The sequence below is a fragment of the Falco rusticolus genome, chromosome 4 (assembly GCF_015220075.1).
Source record: "Falco rusticolus isolate bFalRus1 chromosome 4, bFalRus1.pri, whole genome shotgun sequence".
NCBI classification, from domain to species: domain Eukaryota; kingdom Metazoa; phylum Chordata; class Aves; order Falconiformes; family Falconidae; genus Falco; species Falco rusticolus.
The window spans coordinates 108245464-108273210 of record NC_051190.1 but is presented as its reverse complement, the minus strand read 5'-3'; the positions used below and the strand labels follow the sequence as shown (position 1 = coordinate 108273210).

General features: G+C 41.6%; 1 protein-coding gene across 2 annotated transcripts in view; it reads right to left on the bottom strand.

The window, feature by feature from the left end:
• The window catches only part of SCRN1 (secernin 1), a 38258-nt gene extending 17402 nt beyond the window's left edge, over positions 1 to 20856 (bottom strand). The window contains exons 1-2 of one of the 2 annotated variants that reach the window (XM_037386048.1): positions 20696 to 20856; positions 10101 to 10260 (exon numbers count right to left, since the gene is read on the bottom strand). In XM_037386048.1, the coding sequence (XP_037241945.1) occupies positions 10101 to 10259 (159 nt within the window). In that variant the 5' untranslated portion in view covers position 10260; positions 20696 to 20856. Of the gene's footprint in view, positions 1 to 10100; positions 10261 to 10529; positions 10721 to 20695 lie in introns of those variants that run through there. The other variant, XM_037386050.1, reaches the window with a different exon arrangement.
• Positions 20857 to 27747: the final 6891 nt, after the last annotated feature.

Genomic DNA, 27747 nt, shown 5'->3' with positions numbered 1-27747 from the left:
CATCTTTCTAAAAAAACAGGCAAATTACAGGCAAAATAAGAGGATGATTTATCACGGAGGACACATGATTTTTTTTAAAAAAAAAGGCACCGACGGGGAACTCTTTCACTCCAAGGAGTTAAAAATAAAAGTAGGGACATGGTTCTCTTTTCCTTTCTGCTGCATGCTTAATTTTGATTTTTGGCTTAGGCAATAAGACCCCAACAGGGACTTACCTGCTGTATTTGTTGGAGAAAATCCCTAATATTTGACCAAGCTGTTTGAGCATGTTGTTTATATAGTAATACACTATGATTTTGTAGAGGCAGATTCCTCATCTGTGGAGGTACAACAACCTGGCACTGGCCAGGAGCTAAGATCCAACTAACGAAACTGTTTCATACAGTTTACTCTTTGCTTCATTTTCTAACCAAGCCACACCAGAGCAGACATTTCTTATCAAGACTCCCCTTTCTCCACTGGGGCTGTAAGCAAGCAAATATCATTTTTGACATTCTGTGCAGATTTTTTTCAGAGCCTTATGTCAGTGCTGTTTGGATAAGCACTTATTGCATGTGTGTGAGGGAACAGAGAGTAACTGTATTTCCTGGATGTGCAAAGGAGGAGCTGCAGCAGCAGAAAAAGAGGTTGGGCCAAGCACCTTCCCATATTACATGCGAAGATACAGCCAGAGCAGTTATCAGGGGACAGGTCTGCAGCCAGGCACACACCAGCCCTGACACAGCACATGCCTTGGCTCCCTACATCTTGTTAGTAGCCAGCTAGCTAGAGCCATTCTGCAGAGCAGCCCAGGGCATGAACATTCCCAACTCCCCAGCAGAAAGCAAAATCCTAGGTGCAGTGTGGAGGAGACTGCAGTGCTCTACAAACCCTCACTTGCATAGCTTTGTCTGGCTGAATAGCCCTATTACATGACCTTGCTTACACTGACACTTTGACTTTCTAGAACGAAAAATGATGAAAACACTCTGGAAAGTGACAGACTGAAAAAATGCTGAATGCCTTTTCTCTGCAAAACATATTCTGGCTATCCTTGCCACCAAACACTTATTACTTGGTGCCTCATTCCAAACCCAAGCATTTCCAAAGCTGCTATTCATTATAAAGATTTTATCGTCAATGTTAGCAGTCAAGAAAGGGGAAAGAGGTAATTGTTTGCTCCTGCTTGAAGGATCCAGAGCATGCTGAAAAAAAGTGCTTTTACTTTGTCACTATGTGATCAAGAGGCATCTCTGCACACCTCAGAATACAGCTGTCACCTTCTGTATTGCTTCTTTATATTCCCCAACCCAATGAAGAGTTTAACATGGACCATATTTTTATGCTGTTATTTTCAGCTTCCATACAACTCATGTACATAGACAATGCTCAAGCTTTATTGATATAAATTGCCTTAGAAGATCTAAATAACAGAAAACTATTCCAATCTGATGGTAGCTGACAGGCCTTGTAAAACTACCATTGCCTTGACTCTTGTTCAACAATCCTTTGCCATGGTTATTGACAACGATGAAAAAGCCTTGATGAGATTTTACCTTCCCATTAGAATTATTTACTCTAGTAAGGAGAAAAGCAGGCATTCAATAGGAGTAACATATTAGGGCAGGCATTTGGTTAGTATTTGTCAATAATAGATACAAGCATCTCAAAAACTAGGGTCCAGATGTGACAAAAAATTAACTTTAAATGTAAACCTCTCACTTTTCATAAATCCATACCGCCCACCCTCCCCTTAAATAAGACCAGAAAAGTCTTCCAGATGAAAGAGTACCTTCATGCAGGAAACAGAGGAACTGGGCTGTCCACCTGTACACCCAAGGCATCAGATAGGTCAACTAAAGCCAGTCACTGGATTTGCAGTGTAGCAAACCGTTGCTACCTACTCCACAGAAATCAGAATATATGCTTATAACAGCTCAGACATGGAAAGAAAGTGGGGGAAAGACAACAGTATCCACCAAAAACCTCACTGGCCAACCTGATCTCTAGAAATGGGAATTCAGAGGATGACAAGATTTCAAAAGCAAGCACAAACCACAACCTTCCTGTCCCCTCTCCTGCACCCCACTGATCTGGCAAATCCCTCCAGCACAACAGCACAGCAGCCTGTTCCACGAAGAGCTGTGCCAAACTAGGCAGTGACAAATAAACCAGACATAGCTGTGATTCTGCTTGCCACCAACCCTGTCTTTAAAATTCCTGAAGCATCCAGCCTCAGCGTTTCCTAACACTAGCATCTTTCTTTGAATATGAATGCTAAAACCAGAATAATACTGATACATTTGGTGGCAAAGGCTGTGAGTGGTGTCAGGCTCCATTGATTTGCTAGAACTCCAGCCCTGAAAGCAGCATAACTGGCATCATGCTCTGTGACCGTACATTCCCATTGGGAAACACAGAGACTTCACATACAAGAGATGCAGCCAACAGCTTTAAAAAGAATTGAGCCCGCTGAAAGTAATGACGTTTCTTTTGTTTCACTTACGGTATCAAGAAAAGAATCTTATAAAAGACAGTTCTAAGCATAGCAGAAGGCACAAACGTACCTCCCACCCTAGCTAGGGCATGCAGATACGTTGGAAGTATTCCAAACCCAGACAGGACAGTCATAAGCACAAGAGATTTCTTCTTTCATTAATGAAAAGAAACTATTGTGCAGCTTCTACTGTACTCAGGCTGCAGAAGCGCGAATCCTAGCACTGTGAGTCAGGTCATTATGAAATATCAATGAAATCACATAGGCTTCAGCCCTGGATAACAAAGGCAACAGTCAGGGAATGCTTTAGGAATAAATGATCTTTGAATTAGGGCCACAAGATTCTAGATTACAGAAGAGATTCCCCCACACCACCGTCTTATCAGATCCAGGCTCTAATGTGGCATTTACTCTTTGCTTAACTACTTCAAGCACTGCCTTACCATTGCGCATATCTGGAAACAGGCAAAATATCTGTAACTCAAGAAGTTGCACCATGGTTGCTTTTAACCCCTTCCAAAAGAGGGATGGCAAAAATGTGATGAGGCAGTCTCACAGCCTGCCGCCTCCACGGCCATCAAGACATCAGAACTGACAGCCTGATTGGAACTGCCTAGAGAGGTGATTCCACAGGTGACATGAGCCGTCTGGGCCCTTTCATCATGGTGAAGTGGAGGACTGGAAAGCCAGAACATGGTTATTCAAGAAAGCCCTTCAGACCACCTCCTGTACTTGACAGAATGTGTTTTACAGGTAAATCTTTTGCTGCTTATTTACAGGAATAAATGCAATAGAGCTCAAAGGAATGGGAATAAACATACTCTGAAAAGAGAAATATGCAAGCAGTAGCACACGATACAGAAGATGTGGCTAGCTGATGCTGTTACCACTGCTTGCTTAGGTGCTGAGCAGTGCTAAGTATACAGCGGAAGGCACCTGGAAGATTTTGCAACACCCATTAAGCATGGCCATGACATCACCTACTAGGCAACAAAACTGTTGTGCTGCAGTGGAGGGGAGAGCCATACACCAGGATAAATCTAGCCTTGGCACATCAAGTAGTCAGCCCTAGTTCTAGTGACCACATCATCAAACCAGAATGGTCAAAAAGTCTCTCCCAGTGGCAGGACAAATCCTCAGGTATCTTTCAAAAACACACACTATCCTCGCACTTGTATCCTCATGTTGTACCCAGATATAAACAGCAGCAGCATTTACAAATACAGAACAAAACCAAATCCTGCCACAGTAGTCTCTTACTTAATATGAACATTTTTTCCCTTTTTTGAGGACTCTAGTACACTTTACATAAGCTTCTGTATCTGCATACTGTTCCTAGCTGCTTCTATTCATTCTAATCAATTTGAATCTGTATGCCTCTGATCTCTAGCATATCATTTATCTTGAGCACTAAGGATAATAGATTTTATTCTAGAAAAGAATTAGAAAAGCTAGATAAAGCCAAACCGCTCCCCTGCCCAAAAGCTGAACTACAAACCCTCGGACCTATCCTAACCTACCCTATCAAGCCACCAAGGAGCCTCAGGCATGCAAGCCACAGAATGGAAAATGTGCCTAACAAGATGAAATACAAAAAAGTTGCAATAAACAAAATACCACAAAGTGCAGCAAGGCACCCAAGGCTGGTTAACACTCCCTGGAGATTATATGTCAGAGTTGATTTAGCAGTCAAGAATTCCATTCTTGTTTTTGAAGTCACAAATCTAGCAGTCTCCTGGGTGATGAGCAAAAGTAAAACTGAAATAGGGATGAAGCTTATTAATTTTTTTAAAATTGCAAGAAACAGATTTCAAAGAAGCCACCAAAAGCCCATCGGAGAGATATCCTTGGAACTCTCAGATATCCTAGGACCGATTTCTTTGTTTGGCCACTTTGAAATGCCTGACCACACACCTATTTAGCCACAACAGTTTGGATCAAGAGGGGATAGCTGGCGGTTTTTTGCTCCACATAATTCCAGTGCTCTTCCTCTTCTATCTCTCTGTTCCAATTAAAAAACATAATTTTAAAAGAGATTAATAATAAGTAGTTCAAGCTAAGCAGTTTTGCTCTGGTAGCCGAATGCAGTGAAGGAGCAGCACTCCTATAGTAAAAACAGAGGCTCTGAGAGGCAAAAACATCCACGAGATTATGGTTCCTACCTCTGAACTGCTGCAGGCTGGTGCACTGTGCTACAAAGCAAAGTCAGACACATTAGTTCAAAGGCCAGTGGCCTGCAGTGGAGCAGAACAGAGAAAAAGCTTACATTAGCCAAGCAATACACTCCACTAAAGGCAGCAACCACTTTCTTTCTTTCATTAGTTGCTGTCTGCCTGCACCGTGGCGCTCTTCTATCTCCATGTGAAGTCTAAAGGTTAGCTTAGATATGATGGCTTGAGGTAAGCCATCTGACTGCATGTGTCACGAGACAGGCTGCTCACACAGCCAGTTACTGGGTCTTGGCTACGAGGCAAGAAAGAGCGGCTTCCTAAACTACCTGTGAATTGCAAGCCTTCAGACTACAACCTTTTTTTCTATATAGAATAAACTAAAAGTTCCATCATGGACAGAAACGTCACTGCATTTCATCAAAGTTTCCTGCCAGCCAGCACTTACCCATGGAAGTACCATAGCGGGGGTGCCAGGTTCAAGCACACAGCTGCAGTAACATGTAAGTGTGGCACTGTCAGCCTAATCTGGAGGGTTCCCAGCGAGCATATTCTTAGTAGATTCAGCTGCTGCTTGGCTTGTGTTACCAGATTCTGAACATCTTATCACCAGATATAATGCAGATAACCTAAACAGCTGGTGTAAGAGAGAATCCAAGTATACCAGAACTAAGCTGCGTCATGGGCACGATGCCTGGTGATCACTTTACAAACACAAGAATTAAGATGGTTCCAGGTAATACAAAGCCAACTTTAATACAGTCAAAGTCTTCTTTCCAAGCTTTCTACCTATCTTGCAACACCAGACACAGACTCCTCAGTTAGCTTTGAGTCTTCATGTCTGCAGTACTCAGACCAATGCACAGCCAAAAAAAAAATAATCTTACTGCTCCTCTGAAATCTCAGAGCAAGGGGATGTATTCTTTAAAAACAAACAACCTAAACTTAAAAAAAAAGGGGGGGGGGGGGCCGGAAATTAAGGCATAGCTGTGCTATGATATTTAGAGAAAACAATATTCCTCCTACCTCAGAGGGTTGGCTTTAAGCCTAGAAGAGTGTTTAATACCAACATATTAGAAAAATTTTGCATATTCCACAATTTGATACTTTGCTGTAGACCATCCTTTCTATTTTTCCCCTTCCACTCCTCCATAAGAAGTTGCATGCTATTAAGATAAAAGAGCTTTTACAGCTCTATACTGAAGCACGCAACCACGACTACTGTCAAAAAAAAGCCAAACAGAAGAAAGGGAAACTGATCTAAAAGAAAAAACAAATCCACGTGGAAAATCAGCTAAGAAAAAGTCATCCGCCCAAGACTTCTTCAGGAGAAAGAAAACCACAGCCAGCAGCAGGTTACTAGAGAACAGGAGAAATCTAGTCCGTAAAATCTACCATAAGACAGAGGGACTCATACGTTAACATACATACAATATGAATTCTCACTAACACATGAAAAATTCTTAAAATCCAATTCTCAGGAAATAAGAACACACTCACTTTTAGTAGAGGAATTAAAAAAAAGACCCTATTCATGCTTAAGGGAGCAATATTTCACCTGCACACACAAGTTTACTAGACTGACTGCTACAACAAGGGAGACCGCCGATCAGCATCTGCCACTGCAAAATTACAATGCAAGACAAGACCAGACTTTTGAGAAAGTTGTCACACACAAAAAACAGACCTTTATGAAAAGCCCAATTGTTCAGGGTCTTGGAAACCTGCTGACATGGACGAAAGGAATTATGTTGATGAGTTAGCACTAGGGTTACTTGTCTGGTAGATTGAGCCACAAAGATCAAGCTTAAAATGACTTGCAGCATTCACTGAATTCCTTTGTTTAACGCCCTGCCACAAACTAGCTGATAGCTATGTCACAGAGCCTGCCTGATTGCTTTATCACAATGATCTAGCTGAAATGCTGTGCCATTTTTGGTTACATTGTGCATCATCACATTTGCAAACATGAGCAGCACAGAATGTAAGTAAGACACTGAATTCCTGAGGGAGTCTTATGAAACAACCCATGTTGTTAGCATGTCGAAACCCACCTCTTAACAGAAGTTCAGAATGTGAGTAACAGTCATGAAGAAGTAATCAAGATTTGATACACACTGGATTACGTTACTTGCAAAGAATAGAATACAATGAAAAGTAAGTCCATCATCATTGCCCAGTGGAGGTAGAGAGACCAGTGCAAATGTACAACGTGGAATGGAGAAAAAAGCTGTTCATTTTGGGGGGAATGGGGGGAATGCTAGGGCAGACGAGAGAGAAAATTTAGTCAGAGACACAAGGTATTACTGACTTAGAAAAACAGCATGAAATTTGTCAAATCATATGGTTAATTTTCTCAGGCCTGTTTAGTTAGTTTTATAAAATGCAAGGGAAGGAAAGCTGTAGCAAAAACCCCACCCAATGACAACTGAACTGCTGGCAGTGTTAACGGGTTTTAAAGAATAAAGTAGTAATTCTGAATATGCCAAAGGCATCTAGAAGTTTTGACATCCCTCTCTACTCCCCCTATTAGCTAATTAGCTCTGACAACTTAGTACGTTTGATTAAAATGTGGATATAGCATTGCATGCCTGCTACTTCAACGTGACAAAACTGAATTCAAACCCTTCCTTAAAGCTTTTCTTAACTTTTAGAGGTACCACTAACAGCACACAAGGAATTAAGGCTTTGCACAAGCTCTGCCTATAGGTAAGTATTCATATGTCTTAAGACAACAGCAGTCAGACACATCCCTACAACAGGAGAAATACCTACATTTCAGCTAATTAGCAAAAACTGAAGACCACCTGTTCTGCTGCCAGAGTTAACATGTTTGAAATTGCAATCTTACTCACTAGTGCCTTTAAGTTCATGAAATAGCAAAATCTAGAAGCAAATCTAGCAGCTTAAAACTTGGGACTTTATAGAGATTTTATTGGTTGGGTCAATTTTTCACAATTCCTACAGCAAAGAGGATTGTGATACTTTTTTAAAGACCTCTGAAGTAGCCAGTTTTAAAATACAATTTTTAAAAAAGGGTTATTTCTAAGGAGAATTACCCTACAACACTGGTATTTACTAAACTTGTTTGAACACTCTCTTTCTCTGAAGGTGGAAAAAAAATCTTGAACCATAAAAAAACCCTAACAAATCTGTGCTTAGGTCTGTTCAAAGGACAGCAGTTAACGGACTGTGCAAAGCTACCAGACAGCCTTTAGACCCAAGAAAACAAAATCAGTACCTCGCTTTAACCAGCTTACTCTACTCAAAATACCCTTAAGTCAAAAAAAAAAAAAAAGACATTAATAATACTTAGTGCTGCATGTGATGAAGACGCAGTGATAAGCGATTAATTGCACTACTCCCAGAGCCGCTGAAGATGCTTTTATTCTGGTAGGAAACGGGAAAAATTTCAGTGAACACCTGGAGTCTGCATGTTTCTGTACACCACTACCTCAAAACCTCAGACCAGCTAATGAATAATTAAGCAGTGGCATAGACTAGCAGAGGCCAAAGTATCCATCTAATCAGGGCTTAAGCCCATACTTAAAAAAAAAAAAAAAAAGAAAAGTTTTAGCCATGTTAGCTCATTCTTGCCCCCTGTCTAAAAGCACAACTTCACCACGTTGCAAAAAACTTTACTTTTGTTAAAATAAAAAAAATAACCAGCATTTAAGGGGAAGGCTTGCCGATACTGGTTAGCAGAATAAAACTACAAACTGCAGCGTGCCAGGCAAAGTCCTCCCTGCTTCCAACCGGACTGGCAAAAGACTCCAGTTTATGACTTAAATCTACAAAAAGCATTAAACAGGTTGATCATGCGGTGGGTGAGGGATCATAACAGATTATATACGGCTTAATTATACCCTTCAGCAAATTATGACAATCTCCGAAAGTAAGACACAGGGCAAAGAGACCAAAAGAACCAAGAACTCTAACATGAGAAGTTAGTCCTCACGATGATACAAACATTCCAGAGCAGCTTTTTGGAAGTTCTTCCACAGAAACAGAACTTTTTTTTTTATTATTTCCAGTTCTATGCAGAGCAGCTTTCCAAAAACTGCTCTTAAGTTTTCTTCTTGTCTTATTGTCACACTTGTGCTCTGTATACTAACTAGCACAGGTCTACAAGGTGCTACCAACACAGCACTGCAATTAACAGCAGTTAGTGCTTTTGGACAGGTGGAGGGGATTTCTTTATATCCAAGATTAAATTGTTTAATAACGTACAAGTTGTATGAGATGTTGATAGCCACAGGAATAAAGATAACATTAACCATTAGAAAGAACAGCACCAAATTCTCTGAAATCTGGAAGTTGCCTCACTTGAAAGACAGAATTAAAACTAGCACTGGCCTGAGGATCTCTTCTGGGGCAGTAACAATTTATCCATATAGGACCTGTAGGGATGAGACACACCAGCCTGGTGCAGAACACCTAGTGTCCTCAGCTCTCTGCACAGGGGCAGGAGGAAGCTGAATGCAGGGAACACCACAGCTCCTGCTTTCCCAGTTGCCAGCCAGGGCAAGAACCTATGGACTTTAAAAGCCCCTGACAGTAGAGATCAGGCTCTGTGTCCTCTGCTAAAATGGCTATCTACCCACATCAATCCTTGTCTTTCTTTCTGCTGCCTGTCTCTTTATTCCACTTTCACTGCAAACTTTCCCCTCCTCTTGTCTTCTTGTTGCATCTGCCCCTTTGCTTCACCCTTCTACATCTGCTTATCCTTAATTTCTCCTGTCATTAAAGTGATGCTGCAGTAACATACTATAATTAAAGTAACTTTCAACAGGGTCCCTTTCAACCTACATGCATGGCATTGGTGTCCAGCTTCAGGACTCCGCATTCAGTTTGGATTAGAGAGAAGCCACAGCACTGAGAACTGACCACGATGCAGGTGCCTCAGCTGCAGAACATGTCATCAAAGCCAACTGTATGTACAATAGTTACATTTGGCTTACAAAGGTTACCCTCTTGTCTTCCTTCTCTCACATTCCCTTGTTAGACCACAAGTTCTGAGGCAGAGATTTCTGGCTCCCTGTTTCGCAACATGCCTAGCACAGTCGGGCCCCATTACAACTGTCAAACAACAACAATGAATGAGAACAATTCATATGGCAAGTGACAAACTTTGAAAATTTCCTTCTAGTTCAGGTTAGCCAGGAAACTTCTCCCTTAGAAGGAAAAAGCAAGAAATTGGCTACTCTGTGCAGGCACCTGAGTTGTGAACAGTTCAGCCTGCTGGAGAAAGGACAGATCATGCATTTTTCCTCAATTAAATCAGAAAGTTACATTCTGAGTTTCCCTTCCAGGGCTTTAAAAAATCCTGTCTCTACTCAAGAGAGCTATGAGTGAAGAGAACAAGGACTCCACAATCCAACAAGAAAACAAAATAGCATTCATTTCTTCCAATAATAGTTCTCTCTCACAGTTTGAACGTAACAATTCACCCTTACCTCAACTTTGCTTCCCGGATCATGAGCTGCAGCAGCAAAGTAGACCACCTCCTGTACTTCATCCCTAGGCCGTGCAGAGTTCTTTCCAAATACCACCAACCCATCTTTAGAACATGGGGGAAAGGCTACAAAGCAGTAACTTGGGGGAGCTGCAGCCATCCTGGAAAGGAATAGTAAACAAACAAAACTAGTGTTTGCTGAATTCCTAATTGCATGCATTAGAGAATCATTCAGTCTACCATTACTTGTAGCTAAGAGACAATGCATTCCCTCTATCTGTCAATTGACTGTCCAATGAGAATGGAAGAACGTATCAGTTCTGAGGAGCTTATCTAGATTTAATTAAAAAATTACAGTCATTTTCAGACATTTTTCACCCAAGCCTTGTGAATGCATAAAGAGGAGGAAAAAAAGGCAAGATAACTGTACCTTAATGAGTCTACTTAGTCCCCACAGAAAGAAGATACTCTGCACTGGAGCTGTTTGGGAACATATGACCTAGACGTATTCTGCTGACTCAGGCAAGTGCAGAGACACAGAATAATTTTAAATAATTTATTCTCTCTGCTCCTATGCAGTTTAATCTTTTAAAAAAGGAAAGAGAAAACACGTTTGAGGGATTCCGAAGGGAGGACAATGGCGTAACTGGAAACAGAACAAAGATACAGCACAATTATATCAAAAACTGTCTATTAATTTATCTACCCAGATCAGAGACAAGAGACTGAAGCACTAACTGCATTCCATTTTCTCTGCGGTTGGTCTGTATTGCTGGTCTTACCTAAAGTGAACTGACTGCGGTTTATATGTTTATGCAGGCTAATGCGAATATTCTTTAAAATGCTTATAGGATAGCACAAACAGTTTAAGGTTTTAAGTGTTTGCCATGACTATATATTAATAAAAAATGTAAACTGTTTCAGGACTATGACACTGCTGTAGCTGGTATTGTGTACAATGCCATATCTGACATTTTTTCCACCATTCAGGGAAACTTCTGGCACCTATGCCTACAAAAGAGAAAGGTGAGTATTTATTGCTTGTTAAAATAGCACTCAACACAGATGTCTAAAGTTTCTTTGTAGATTTTATCATTGCACAAGAAATTCCAGCCCCAAAATGAACAAACATGTTCCTCTCCTCCCTCCACAATACCCTGAACAAGTGAAAGTATCTGCACACATGTGGATTCCTTAGAAACAGCCAACACAATTAAAAGTTTCCTCCCCAAAGCTGCTAATTTATTTGAAGGAGAACACTGGGGGTGGGGCAAATGTGCAAAGCTGGCTTTGATCATTAATGTGGACATCTTTCAGACCATTCAAATTTGACTTTATTTTTTCAAAGCAGTCCCCATTTGAGCACGCACTTTTCAAGACTAGCAGGCTTCCAATATTTAATGGAAGAATGCCTTTTGGATAAAGGTTATAATCTATAAAGTGGTAATTGTTTGCAAAAAACACACTTAAGAGTTTGCCTACAGACTATGAACAAGTCATGCGGACACTTAACTTTGCAAAAAAATTTTCAAGAGGAGGGGCATGTGTGTGTGTATGTGTTAAAGATGTCCTCTACCAACACAATGTGGGGTGATGAATTGTCTAGGGAACTCACACAACCTTTTAATTTAGGGAAGATTATATACAAGAATAATCATCCAATCGAATTGAAAATGCATTAGGCAGTAAATGCTTTTTTACAAACAGATTTTTGACCAGTGGGAAAGGTCAAGCTACCATAAGCTGGAATTACTTCAGCTGACAAAATACATCAGGCAGATACCCACCTACACACTTGCATATTGTGTCACTAAGTCTCAGTACATTATCGGTTCTAGACGAGTGTCTCTCAGACAGACAAGAAGACAAAGACCCATTTTTACTGCCACCCTCATCACTTGCAAGTCATCACAGCATTTGTGACTAAACTGAAATGCAACATGTAGAGCATTTCCCAAGCTTCACCGTTAATGAAACCATTTAGTATTTTGCTCTGAATCATTCCAGGTATGTATATTTATTTTGCTGTGTTGGTGATGTCAACATAACTGCTTTCCAGCACCCTAAGTGTTCACATCTGCATTGGGCTATGTTGTCATCTAGTGCTCTAAATCTGTCTTCTGATGCCTTGCCAGACCAGCCAAAGTCTTTAATAATTTGCAGTCTTACTGTGGAACTCAGTATTCAAAAGTATTTTCTTTACTCTAAACACAAAATAAGTGGACTTATTTGAAATACATAAGGCAGCTGAAAGACATTAGATATCCAATAACCTAGAAAGAACGGTTAGTGACAGATAGTACTATTTTTTATTACATTAAGTTCTTCAACTTACACACCAAACACATTGCCAGGTAGGCTTAAAAAGATGGGAAGGAATGCTTCAGCACTGTGTTACTGAACAAACTGAAGGTACACAAGGCACACTATTACATAGCTACAGACACTAAGTGGGCAGGGTAAAAAATTAAAAACCTGTAAGTATCTAATGTTCTACAGACTCCTGAAGTCCCCCTTGGAATAAAGCAGGCTCAATAGTATTTGTGAGCGTTTTGATATTTTTTTTTTCAACCCTTAAATATACCGACAGTTACTGAACCAAAAACAAATTGCCATTTTGGTACTACTTTTTAAGTATGAAATACAGTTCACTTCAGCACACAGCGTATTTCATATAGGGGGGTATATAACTGTTAAACACTGCAAGCCAAATGTTACAACCTTATACTGAAAACATGATTGTCAAAAGTGTGGGCACTGGGATCTTAAATCATGTTTCTTGAGAAGGAAGCTAGCAGTCTACTACAGTTTAAATCTACTCAGTTTGCTAGGTAGCAGTTTCTCGTAGAACCTTGTTCTGTCCATTTTAAATATGACAATGATGGCCGTTTCTCAGCTACACCCACAACCTGTGGTTGTTCAGAACACTACTGAACTTCATCTTCCTCCATCAGGTAACTAAAGCAGACCAGCTACCCATCTAAGCAGGACATTTCTACCGGCCTACTTCATTATTCTTTTTTCTTAGTTCAACTTCAGGCTGTCCTCATTCTCATTTTCATGCATTTTCCACCTCTTTGCTCTCTCACAGGGTAACATCCTGACTCAATACCAAGCAAGCATCTTCATCTACAGGTGGAACTGAACACTCTTCCTTCACAGTACTCTGATACACCAAGTTAACTTACAAAATCACCTACTGTTAATCCCTACTCTTTTTTCACAGATTATTTGCTCCTTCAATGAAAGGCAATCCTAAAAACCTCAAAGAATACCTTGTTGCCCATTTGCACAGTTCTTCACCAGAAAGCACGTTAGCATACAGGCCTGATTTTCTCTACAGATCATACCTCAGACCTACATTTCAGTGCAGTCAGAGACAAACCTACACTGTACGTCACCAGGCCCCAGATCTGACTGCAGACCATTACACTCATGGATGGGGCAGTGCAAGTTCAGAGAAACAGGGGCCATACAGTCTATTACAGGCTATATCCAAAACCATTCTGCATAAGAAAGCACTAGAAACAGACAGAGCGCTGTACATTATGCTGTACTACTACATAGTAACTGCTTAAGTTTCAGTTAATTAACAAGCATCACGCTTGGTTGACCTATAATCACAGCAGGCACAAAGGTTGGAAAACCAGTTCTGAGTAACAGCCGCAAGGTAACACACTCCACTTGCTGTGTTTTTATTTGACAAAAACGTATACTACAGGAAGAACGCAATATTTTGGTCATATTTCTTCCACTCTCCTGGTCACTATGGCACCATAGCTTAATTTGTGTCCTGACACCATAAAGAAGTTTTGTGTAACAAGTTCCTTTATTAAGATCTTTTCTCATAGTGGTAACTCTCATTTAGAGATTGTCAAGCCAAATTAATTCTGTGAATAAATCACCATTGCTGTCGATGCTCATAAGCACTCTGATGCAGCAAGGAGTAACATCACTGGTCAATGTCTGGCTCTGAATGTCACGATGTGAAACAACAGGTACAACAATTGTCAGGGCCTTATAAACATGTTTGGACATCACTATTCTCCTAAAATACAGTAAACATGGAAGTCTTACTGACAGCACCACCTCAAGAAAACTAACTCTTAAGTCCTGGTAGACATAAAATACTAAATTCAGTTGAAAATATCAAGATCTGCAACATTTCACTCTGGAGTATTTTCCATTTCACAGTATGAGGATCTTACAAATGCCAACATGTATTAAGAAGGGTCCCAAATCCTAATTAGAACAACTTGCACTATTACTGTCCAAATGTGTCCACAATCAGACTTTCAGAGTGGTCAGAAAAGAATAAAATTGTTATTCTTTAAGTCTGTACATAAAGGTTGTGACAATCTAATGAAAGCCTCCTTTAGACGTCATTTTTCAGTTATAAAAAAAAAGGAACAAATATTGCTGTTACAGCAAAAGAAATGGAAAAAAGATTGCAGTATGCCATCCTCCCCTCATGATCACATGACTGTCAGAGACTGAAGCCATGCTCCTAAGAGAATAAGGACAGCCATAAATTATTCGGTGTGTTTTGGAGGTTTCCCCTAGCCCATGAAAACTGAAATAGCTAAATATCCACAACAAAGCACTCTGAGCTTAGCAAGTCCAAACTGCCCAAAGGCTTTCATACCAACCTGCTCAAGACTTTCGGGGGTGGGGGGTGTCCAGAATAACACTGTGTACTGCTTCTCTGAAAGCTGCAACTTGGTACTAAAATTATCTTTTACAAAGTTCCAGAATTTGACTGCTACAATGAAATTACTTCTCGGGAAAATAACTTTATCTTCCCATATCAAAGAGATATCAACCCTTTTGAAGCCAACCAATTTTCCTTGCTCACCAAAATATCCTGAGAACATTAAGCACAAAGTAATTACTAGTTTTACAAAGTCAAATTACGTGAAAACTGGCTTGCCAACAGTAGCTTCCATACCTGCTACATGTTATTTATTAAAAAAGTTACCAAAAATAAAAACTCAATATTATGAACTATCAGGTTTTGAAGGTTTTCTAGTAAGTTATTGTTCAAGCAATTCCAAAGTTTCTTTCTAAAACAGTAAAACTGCTTTTGCCAACAGCAAGTTCTTTTCTCTGTCTTTTTTCATTTGGAAAAACAAAACAATAAGTTTATAATAGAAGTGCAGCACTCACTAGGAAGCAGTGGGCAACAGAAAGGATTACTGTGAGAAAAGCGTAAAAAAAAAAAAAAGGGTCTGTCTTGAAATTTAACTCATGCTTATTGAACTGAACTAATATTTGCTCTTCACACACTTTTTTAACTGCTGCTAACTTAATGTCCCACAACTTTTTCCTCAAGAAAAGCTAAAGATGTCCTCAAAGTCACATATAAAACCCCCTTGGTTTTATACAAGTTAGATTAGCTGGGGTTTCTGAACTGTTAATTACGATTTATTGTTGATGTTAATTAAGATTTACACCAAATGAAAAAATTCTGAAATAGCTATTCCTACGTGTAGAGCTACACCTTTCCTGACAAGGCAGCACCATTTAGGACATGTTAATCGATGCACACGTACAAACAGTTCTGCCTTTAATAAGCTATGCAAAATTTTTGTCTCCTACACCAATATAGTCTCTTGCCTAAAAATCACCATCATGTAGACCAATACCAGACACGTAAAAGATATTACATGAGAAGTCACCTAACACTACTACAGCTCCTCTCCACAAGAAATCAAAACAATGCTCAAGCAGCTATTAAGGAAGAAAAGTTCAATGAGACCAAGCAGTCAGCACTGACAACAGACAAGCACTCACCTCATGTTACTACGAGTAGAATTTAACTGTAAAATTTGCCTTGTATTGGTATGATTTGACTCACAAGCTGGCAAAACTTCAGCTTGATCAAGCCAAATCTTTACCTAACAGCATAACTGCTGCATTCATTATTCAGCATAGCTAGGTTAACAAGTCTTCAGCATGGATGGAAACACGAACACGCTTTGCTTTCATTCAGCTTAGTGAGGCTGCATAGCTACATCACACAAACTCGTCTTTCTAACATTTTCTACATTTGTCTTCAAGTTTTGTTGGCTTAACTGTAGAGCTTTCTGAAGCACAGACATAACCCAAAGCATTGTACAGGGTGAGGTCTAAATGTCTCCTAACCCTGTTTTTCAAGCACACCTGTCACGGTCCTAAATAACCTGCTGTTAATGCTGGCGATAATCAACATCATGTTTTCAAGCCAGTGTGGATGTCCACAAAAAACAAGGGTGGGAGGGTTAACACTGGAGTTTCATCTCAGACCTCCACAGCAATTTGGTCAGAACGCCAGTTTTAACTGACCACAAAGCCTAATTTTTCCACCCACGCTTTCTACAGTTTCTTCAAATTAAAGCTGTTCTGGAACAGGTGCCATAGGTACCAGAAATACAGAGGCTGCTAAATGCCTTGCTGTTAAGTTCTGAGTGTATTCTGGTGATGACAGCATTTTCTTTATCGTTTATGTTGCATAAGAGATTTGAGCTGATTTTAAAGTCCAGAGAACGCATTAAACCTTTTACAAAGACATACAATTTGTTTCTGTGTATTAAACAATGATTCTTCCTCACTCTATTTTGAGCTTTTATAAAACAGAAACCCAGCTGTGCTAATACTTCTGAACTATTTCAGTAATGTTTTAAGATTTCAGTATATCTGTTTTCATTGCTACCAGAAAGGGTAAATGGCCTAACCTGCAAGAAACATTTACAATGAAAAAGTGAGAGGCAGCAATCTGAACAAGAGTCCTCAGATCTGGATCAAGGCTGCCTCATTAGGAAGGGAAGAATATACTGAATAGGCCACACCTTATTTATTTTTTTCTCAACTCTTCCATATTTTTAACAGGGTGGCAGAAGAAAGGTCAGTTACAACTGTGAAAACTTTGTTCAGGGTTCAGTTGTTGGTTTTGAACCTCTATTTTAACTTTCAAATTAAGATGTTTCCTGTGCCTGAGACAAGCTTGTATTTCCATTTACGAATAAAGCCTAGTGTCTCATGCAGAGACATGTGATCTCTGCATCCTGCAGAAAAGCAGTGTTTCCAAAAACAGAAGTGAAAAGCAAAATTCATTCAGCTGCAGAACAAAGACAGCAAACTAAAAGGCACAATAATAATATTGTTCCCATCTTAGGAAACACTGAAAGGTTATTTTTTTAATTGACAATTTGGACAGTTTTAATGCATGACTTACCAGGAGAGAGGAAGGTTGCATTTATTAAGAAATTAGAAAGCGGAGACTGTTCCTGAATATAAAGCACAAAACCATGCCAAATCTCCATGTCCCTATGGTTTGGACATTTCATTACTAGACCATAGTTGAACTGTTTGACTCTTTTCTTACCAGCAAGAGATGATGATACCAGTTTACCAATTGAAGGTGCCATGCTCAACTTTGCCTCTGTCCCTCTAAGCTGTGTCTGAAAAGGTATCTAAGAGAAGTTATCAGCAGCTGAAACTTAGTAAGTCATTCTCAACTATTCTCATGGTGGCTTTTTGGTTTTGTTTTTTTTTTACATTAACTTCATACCGAAAATTTTACAGTAACTTGCTCAAAATAAGCCACATCTCAAAACTTCTAGTCAGCGATTTGGGACAGCCCTTTTCTCCACTAAGTTTACTTTTATTTTTTAATTACAAGTAGCAGCAATTCTTTACACAGGCATAAAATCAAGTTGCACTTCAAAGCTTCCCTAAGCAGTACGCCCCCTTCAGTCTCATTTAACTGAACAAATGCATAACAAGCCTGGAAGGAATTGAAAATATTTCCTTTGCTCTATGTGGGAAAATTTGGAATATTGCTAGCAATAACTGCCAGATTTCTTAAGATTGTCTAATAAATTAGATACTGGCTATCAAATGAGCATGGTAACACTCTTCAGAATTCAAAGTCCTAACAAATGGTAAGATTTCACCTGTTACAAAAGTTTACAGTCCCTTGAGCAACCAGTTCCATTTCAATTGTCTAACACACTCTCATCCAACCTTTCAAAGTAGGCACCTGCCAAAGGAAGACAGGATTTTTTGCCTCAAGTAATGTGAATTATGTTAATGAAAACGTAGTTCTATTTAAAAATAAATCAGGGTCAGTCATCCAGAAGACAACAGATTTCAGTCTCATTTCCATCACAGGCTGTGCATGCAAGGAAAATTCATTACTTATACAGACTTTTCACTGAGTGGATGTCAATGCACTTAATTAAGTCTCCAAGCAGTCACAGAACTCTATTCTTTTTGTAGCTGCTAGTCCAGCCTGCAGTCTAAGGTCATATTTGTAACAGTCTCCATTTTGTAGAGAAGCACCTGTTTTCCTGCTTTTGTCACTAGGGCACAGACCCTTGTTAGGAGATGCTGGCATCTAAAACATCTCTGTACAACACACAACTTCATAATGAGAAGTCGCTAACTGCTGCATAATACTCAGCCACACAGCTTATCCTCTTTGTAAAGAGCCAGCAGAATCCAGTTTTGCCATTCAGTTAGGTCTTCATCACTGCACGGGAGAGATGGTCTGCCTCTACACACAACTGGCTAATACACACTGACTGGCAGTCATTTCAAATTAACAACATCATTATGTTAACAAGGAGTAAAATAACAAGCACCAAAGTACCTTGCTGGACGTCTCAGTTTAGTTTAAAATACAACCTAAACCACCAGCAAGCACTGCAATACTAGCAATAGAGTTTGAAAATGTTAGGATGTATTGCAACACACTGTGGCAGAAACCAGCCACTTGGGCACCTTACAGACAGGCAAGTATAGACAGCAATCCCGTGCGATTTCTCATTCCACTGAATTTATGGGAAGAGAAGGCCAACACACTAGAGGGATGATGTCCAGCTTCATAACTCTCCAACTCCATAACAGACAAAGAAATCCTTACTGGAAGCTTCTAGCATACACTTTCCCCTCGTGGAAGCTGCATAAAGCATCCACAGTTGATGACTTCTGAAGGAGAGGGTGGAGAGCCAAATTCAATACCCTTTACCAAAAATACCAAACTCAAGAATAAATAACCAGAGCTTAAGCCATGCCCTATTCTACCAGGAAAAGTTACAAACGTCTTCCAAAAAAGGAAGTTACCATAAATAACTCAAACTCTTAAGCATCAGAAATACTTTTCTAGGGAGGACTATCAATAAAGGATTTACATCCACCACATCTGCCTCAGTGTAACACCTTTCTTTTCAGACTGTCTATGTAAGCTCTGGGATGTAAACTGCTTGGAAAAGTTCACAGCACTATGAATAGCTTACGTTAACTTTAGTCTTGATTCATCTCAAATCAGTGGAAGTCCTGTGTTCACGGAAATCCACTTCCTAATTGTATACAATTGAGGGTTTGTTTTGAGAGTTCTTTTTTCTTTGGCTTAAGGGTTTGGGGTGCATGATTAGGGATGCTTAAATCCCTAATTCTAAACCAGCTTTTAGACCAACAGTTGATACTGTAACAGTCTATAACCAAACGAGTCAGTCACTCCACTTCCCACAAGTTCATGAATTTATTATCTTCTAAACTTCTGAGTAAATTTGGCACACTCAGATAATCAGCATCACAGAATTTACCAAGCGTACTGCAGCACAACCACTTCTCTGAGATTATTAAAGTTTCATGTCTTAAAGGTATGGGCGGCTTTACCCAGTTCTGAGAATATTTTTCATAAGAATAGATTTATACATAGGCACACTCGCAGGATCAGGGCCCTAACAAAGCTGTCTTCTGTTTGAGATGCTGGTGTAATATGATTTTTTTCCCCTCTAATTACCAGTACCGGAGAAAATGTTTTGTGCTGTGGTTTGTTTGTGGTTTTTTGTTTTTTTAAACACAGGTTAACCATAGCCTTTAGTATTACTAGCACAAATAGAGATCTCAGATTCGTAGACTCTTGCAGGAAGGTATGTCTGCCCATCAGCCCGCTCAAGTGAACAAAACCATTGCATACCTACCCGAGTGTAACAGTATGCTTAGAAATGCACAGGAAGGCATCTAGATTTCAAGGTGACTATATGAAAAGGCACCTTCAAAAAAATCTTTAAAGAGCAAAAGGCAAAGGCAGCTGCTAGTAGGGAGGGCAGCCAGGGAAGACAGAGACCGGAGACCCCTGCTTCAAGCTGGATGGCAAGGGACAGCCGGGGACGGCGTTTGCCGATGCCAGCCCCCAACACGAAGCCGGCCCCCCGCCGCCCCGCCGCGGCCCAGCCCCGCCACCCCGCGGGCCGGGGGAGGCCTCGGGGCAGCCATGTTACGCGGTGCCCGCAGCCCCCGCCCAGGGCGGCGCGGTGCCTCCGGCCGGAGCAGGTGCGCGGAGGCGCCAGGGGCATCGCCGCCAGGGGACATCGCCCGCACCGACTCCGGGAAACCGCCTCTGCGCCATCGTCCCCCGCCATCCCCGGCAGCGCCCTCCCTGCCGCCGCCCGGCGCTGACGGGGCGAACCCGCCGGCCAGGCTGCCGCCCGCAGACCCCGCACCCCCCCCGCCGCGCAGTGAGACACCGGCCCAGTCCCCCCGCTCAGAGAAGGACGGGGAGACGCCGCCCTGCCCTGCCCCGCGGCGTTACCGGCACCGTTACCGTACCTCAGCGCGCCTCGCCCTCCGCTCCGCTCCGCTCCCCTCAGCCTGGCGGCGGCCCCTGCCGGTGGGAGCAGCGCGGCGCGCGGCCCCCTCCCCCCTGCGCGCGCAGCCGCCGCCGAACCGCTCCGCGCGGCGAGTCCCGGCCCGTGCGGCGGCGCGCGGCTGTGCTGCGGCCCGTGCGCGCCTGGGTCAGCGCCCCGCTCCGGCGGCGTCTGAGGGGGGCGGGGGTGCCCCGCCGGCACCGCCCGTGCTGGCGTTTCCCCGCGGAGCCGGCCCGCTGCCCTGGTGACATCAGCCCTTCCCTTCCTGGGGTCTTCCGACGCCCCCGTGAGAGAGGGCGCGGAGCCGGGCTGCTGGCGGGCGCCTGCGACCCTCAGGGCGAGGAGCGATGGCCGCCGGTGCCTGGGTGGGTGGCTGGGTGGGTGCTCCCTCAAACACCGTGCCAAGGCGGTGGCCCTGAAGCGTGAGGACAGGCAAAGTGCCAAAAAGAGGCATCCATGTTCCACACGCGTAAGGGGAGAGTGGCACGTAGAGGGAGAGCGGCACACGCGTCGTCCCTCAGCCCATCTCAGGACCAAGAAGGGGCACAGGCACTCGCTTCACGTTAGGCGGTGGAAGAGAAGGAGCTCGTTTACTCAGCGTTAGTCATACAGCAGGATGGGCGACATGCGTACCTCTTGTCACACACGGGGCGAGCCTAGGAAGTAAAGATAGGTAACGTAAAGCCTGGCTGCTCCCTCACGAACCAGTCAAACTGCCGGGTAAGAAGTCCACCAAACTTTTTGTAAAGCTGAAGGGATGACCTCACGGTCACGGTTGGCTCCTGCCCCTCTGGCAGCTGAACCCCTGGGGACCTCTCAGCTGTGCTGAGCACCAGCACTCGCGAGGCCCTGAGGCGGCCCAGCCCTGTGAGGCCCCACGCAGGGCCATGTGCCGCAGCACGTGGGGCAGGGGCCTGCGCCGTTTGCCAAACCACCCAAACGGGGCTGGCCCACCTGCTCCATCCTCTGCCCGCAAGGTGGGCCTCCATGCAGAGGTGAAAATAGTTTCACGGCTAGGTGTAATCATGCACGTCCCCAGCTACCCAGGTAAACTGCACTGGTTTAGGAAAACAAACGTGGTTTGCTGTTACAAGGCAGCACCTTTACATTTCTACCTCTCTTCAAGGAAAAGAGCCTTGCTGCACACTACACCAATGCCTATTTCAGACCAGGCACTTAGTACGGAGAAAAGATTGCCAAATACGTTTGATGGAAAGATGGGAAGGTTAAAAGGAAGCTGGGGAGGATGTCAGAAAGGCAAGGGTGAGCCAGTAGGTGGAACAAAGAGCATTAGAAACTAGAGTGTTTCAGCATAAGAGCAGGAACAAGTAAGGATGTTAGGTTAGCGCAGCAGCGTGGAACTTGGGGAAGGCACAGAAAATACAGAAATCTATGAAAGAACTTTGTACCTATGTCCAAGAGATTTATTCTCAGCTGTTGCCTCATTTCACAGGTTTTAATGCTTTTTGCCAGCAGAACTAATTACCTGAAAGTACCCTGTCAGCATGTCCTCCATAGTGCTACACAACTTGGTGGTCAGAGTTGGGTTCCTCCAGATATTTGCTTTTCTTCCTATCTGTTCAGGAGCCTAACTCACTAACATGGGCCAAGTCAGCCTGACGAGTTTGCAGAACCAATTGCCCCAAAAAGCACAGGACTGATAGTCACTCCAAATCTCAGTTAGTACTAGGCATCGTGCTCTTCTACAAGGTAGGAATCTACACTATTTTTAATTATATATTAATTAAAATTATTGTTTCATATATTATATATATATATATAATCTAATAATTAAATATCACACTGCTTATTAGATCAGTAGATCTAGTTTAGTAATCCGGCAAAGGAAAAACAAAAAGCCAGACAGAATGTGCTTATAGGACTCTATACAAGAAGAAAATTTAGAAGGAAAAATCCTGGAACCAGATGCAGCAAAAAGAATTTCCTCTCATGACCACAAGCAGCAGAAGTATCCATAGGTCTGTGTGTGTTCAGAAATTATGGATAAGCTTTGGACACTGTTGCTGTCGGCCTTAACTGCAGACCAGAAGCTACAACTTCATTATATAACCAAAAGAGGAAATAATTTGCTGTTCCCAGTCTAAAGCTCAGTGAACGTGAACTATCATGGCATCTGCACCTTTTGGGGGTGTATCAGTAACCTGAATAGGGACTAATTTATAAGTCATTACTTAGGCTTAATGGTTTTGATTAAAAAGCATGGCTGATCATTAACAACATGTAGCTTAAAGTACATAATGGAAGATCTTAGGGCAAGACATTTGTTTTCCTGTGCTATCAGTTTGCTATCATCAGAATTACAGTTCAACGTGGCTTACAATAGAAAAAATGCTGGATATCTCCTACTTAAAATATCTACCTGAAAGGTGATTTGAATCACTGAGAAGCTGAAAAATCTGTACAAATTTAATTGTAACAACTTCAGTTGAACACAGCAACCCAAATTCCTTGCTTTGGAGTTACATCAAGGATGAACTGCGTCAGAGGCAGCTTGCTTCTTAGAATCAGAAACATAGCCGATGAAAAGAGCAGGTGCAATTTAAAAGCCGGTTTAAATTATATCCTATAACACACCACTTACATTACCCATATTATGCTCACTTAGATGACTAAGTCTATTCTCTAATTACACTGGAGATGATTATGGCTGAGTATAATCTACCTAAGAATTATTAGGCTGTCTATGGAATGATTACATACCGGCAACAGAAATTTTTGATGCTTCCTTTCTGTGTAAGCTGTCACGAACAGTGTAAAGCAGCAAAGATGAGTGGTTAGAGCATGGGCCTGGGAATCAAAAGAGCCTGGGGTGTACGTTGTTCTGCCATAAGCTTGCTGCTTGGCTTTGGATAAATCTTGTAACCTCACGGCAATTAAATTTCCTCATATGTGAAATGGGGGAAGCATTTATTCACAGCTGCATCTTTGAATCTTTGAATTGAGACCACTGTGTAAACAGAAAATACAAAATTGTTATAATTAGGACAAAGCCACAACACATATCTATTAATTATTTGCTCTGTCTTTAATAACATAACAGCAGAACTTATGGATATTAAAAAAAGGGGTTTTTTTCTCCAGTAAAAGATGAGTTTCCAATGGGGTAAAATATCAAAGAAGGAGAGCAGGAAGGACACATCTTTAAAAAAGAGAATTTCAAAGAACCTTTGTTGTTCCATGTTTTATCTGTGAAAGGAAGAGACCAAAAGGCAAACACAGCAATATATAGCTTAAGTTACAGCTTATTTTTGTTCTTCTTTAAACATCTCCTTAGTTGGAGATCAAAGCCTATTCATCAGAACTAGTACCCAAAAATCCCCGAGACACTGCAGTACTTAATCTTTGATTCATCATTTCCAAAATACTTCCCCCTGCAAGTTCAGAACAGTGGCCACGCAAACATACAACCAATGCAACTAGTCTTCTCAGCAGACAGTGTTTAGGAGAGAAGTTGGCTTAATGCAGAAGGTAAAAAAGACCATCTAAGTGTTGAAATGACATTAAAAAAATATACTATGATAGATTTTGGTGAAACTGTAGTGCAGCCAATAAAACCCTGTTATTGGTATTAATTTTTGTTATTTCAAACCACTGTCTCAGTCTTGTCTCTGGTGGAGTACATTTGGAGTACCTAAAAATCAGATGAACTGGGGTTGTACAGAGCAGCAACCAGGTACATTTGCTAAGTCAGAATTCTAAGCCTGTACTCATAAAGGCATCCCACTAAATTTAAGTGATTGCTCTTACTAGTAAGTTGTAGGAACAAAAAAAAAAACTTCTTATGTACAGAAGAGTTAGTAAAACAGAAAAACCCTGCGAGACCCAAGATAATAGTTACAGCATAGGCCAGTAAATTCAACTGATGTCGCAGAACAAATCTGGAGAGCAAGAAGTGTCAATGGTACTTGGTTCTTTTGGGGTTTTTATATAGGAAGGAGACTGGAGCAGAGACTTGAGAGTACTTCTCCCACACTAAAGGTGGCTTCACCCACAGGAAAGAAAGAGGGTGGCAGGTGCAATACTCTGATATGAAGTAAGGATGTCATCTGGTGAGCTCAGTGAATGTTTAAGAAAAAAAGAAGAAATCCTGGCTGCAGCCCCTTTATCCAATTACACCATTAATGTATGGAAATCTGCAGCTGTACGTAAGATTGTACATTGTACGCACAATATCAGGCTTAGATGCCGAGCTCTTACTCCACAGAAGGTGATTAATTTCTCCACTGCACAAGTGACATAACAGAACACAACTTAGCCTGTGTCACAGGGACAGAGGACAGCATGCTACAAGGACTCTGGGTGTGCCGCAGTCACCTATCAGGCTCAGCACTCAGCCACACTAAGTAAGCTGCTCTATTGCCCATTCAAAAAGGTTACCACCTTCTGGAGTTATTATTTATCGGAAAACCATCATTCTCCAGCTTTGTTTTCATATCTTTTTAAATTTTTCCTCCTTTTAATTTACAGTAATAGGTGACAGCATACTTATTTTCATAACTCTAAAAGGTATCACAAGGCACATTTATTATTATTTGCCTATAAAGACTGTGAGCCTGGAGCTTTTTTAGTGTTAGAACAGCACCCGTAACAATGAGGCTAAAAACTTGACAATAGCTTAAGACTCATAATAATAAATAGTCAAGGTGGGTGGAAGAAGTAAATCTGTCATCCTGAGAAGACAAACCAGTAATAACAACAAAGAACAGAAAATACAGAGACAACAGCATTACTTTCTTGTGCAACGATCCTGTTTAATCCTCATGTGTGCTTCCATTATTATTGTGCTTCCCGTACAGAAATGCTTGTAGCAGACCAATGAACTGCAAAAGGTGTCTTGCTTCCCTCTGCAAGAAATGTGCTATAGTAACTATAGCTACCCTTATTAAAATTATATTAAAATTAAAGCATGGTTTTTCTCAACTTAGCATTATTCCTAAAATTGCAACAGCTTGAACATCAATACAGAAGACAAAACAGTTCTGGTGTTATGCAAGTGATGCAGATCATTAAAGTGACTGCATACCTGAAGCAGCTTCATATTTTATATTGGTGTGTCATGTCTGCATAATCTATGGGTAAATTGCTGCAAATTAAGTCATAGCACTTAGAGAAAAGGTTGGACAGTAAAACAAGGGACAGAAAATTCCACTATGTGATTTATCAGCCATCTGGTGCAGTGCAAACAGCACTCATTCAGGGGAGGTTACAATCTTCTGATTAGTTACCACAGCAACAGGTCTGCTGAGTATGCTTAAAAAGTTATGCATGTGTCAGCAACCTTTTTTCTCCTCCCATACACATCATACACTGGGGACTCTAAACAGCAGCATGTCCTTCCTAGGTGATGGATTTTGCTGCAGCATTTTCCATTATTCTGCTTTTCAGGAGACTTTAAAACATGGGCAGTGTGTTTTGTTCTGGTTTAATATGACTTTAAGGAGTCCTGACTCAAAAAAACCCCTTGATGATTAAATAATTTTCCTTACTCATGCAAGTGGTAGATAGCTGTAGGTGGGAAGGGACCTTTGATAACAGAAACACTTCAAATGAAAATAAAACAGAGAAGTCCTTTCGGCTCCCGTACTTCCAAAAGGATAGGAAAAAAAATATTTTTAAAATGTCCACAGCTGAGTATCCCTGTCATAAAAGAGCCTGCATTTACAGAAATGGTCTTGTCCACAATGTACAACAGGAAAATTGTCATTAATAGGAGATGGGGAAAAACAACAAAGCTCAAACTGTATTGTACATCTCATGCTGGTTGCGCGTTACTCCTTATGTATGTACTTTAATACAGAACTGTCAACAAGAAATTACCCAGAGTTTTTAAATCTCCTTATACTGACTGTGAGTATCAGCCAAGGAAATCTGGATGGTACGAAGAGCTATTCCCCCCCCATGCAAGGGCCCGTGGCGTTTTCCCCAAGCGTGCCCTTAGCTTTACCGGCAGGCAGTCGTGTGACAGCGTGAACCTGGCTGGTGCTGCACCAGGGGCACCAACACATCCTTGTGTTGCCCTCCCGCAGCTGCCCGCTCAAGAAGCAAGGTGTGAAGGTTCGAAGCCAGAACAAGCCTGGCAGAGAGTACTAATTGGTATCCCAGAGGCCACCTTGCCAGCCCGCTTTCGCACAGCCCCACCACTGCATGAACGGTGGTTGTGGCCATTTCGAAAGGGTGCTACAGTGAACCGGACCTGGCTCAGGTTAGCGGTAGCAGGATCGGGTACCAAATGAGTAAGAGCATTGGTCATTTCTGCTCCATACGTGCTCCCATTGCAGTTTGTGCTCATTTTCCAGCTGCAAGACGAGCACCACGTGTCTGGGAGCTTTACTTCAGACTGTGTTTTGCAGAGGCAGAGACAAGTCTACATTGCAATGCCTGTGTCACCGTGTTCAAGCCAGGCTTTAACCCAATAATAGTGACAACAGCAATGAGGACATGACAACACGCAAGGGCTGAAATACCGGATGCAAATGTAAACTCTTAACTTCTTTTAAAAGAAGGAAGGGATGTCACTAGTCTTACCTAAGTATTGTGGTCAGCATCACTAAGTAAAAGCTACGATTAGTTCGTTAGCTATAGCCCTATAGATTCCATACCCAGACACAGGGTCACCAAAACCATTTTGCATTGTATTTATGGAACGAAAATCTGTTCTCTGAAGACATAGCCCAGTAGATTACAGAGACCAGAGCTAAGCTGTGCTATTTACTCCCAGAGAGACAGCAGGCCAAGCATGCAAAAGAAATACGTATTACCTAGTTCACTATTCAGGGAAAGAGGCAGAAGAGGAAACATCAGCTGCTTTAAAGAAATTTCAATGGCAATAAAATGTAAGAGGACAGGATTGATTTAATGCTTTCAGTCTGACTCCCAGATGAGGAATCAATTATCCTGCATCATTTAATCTCCTTAAGCAGGTCATGACACAAACTAGAAATTAGAAGCATTGTATCTAATACAAAGAGCAGCTCTTAATGGTAGTTAGCATCA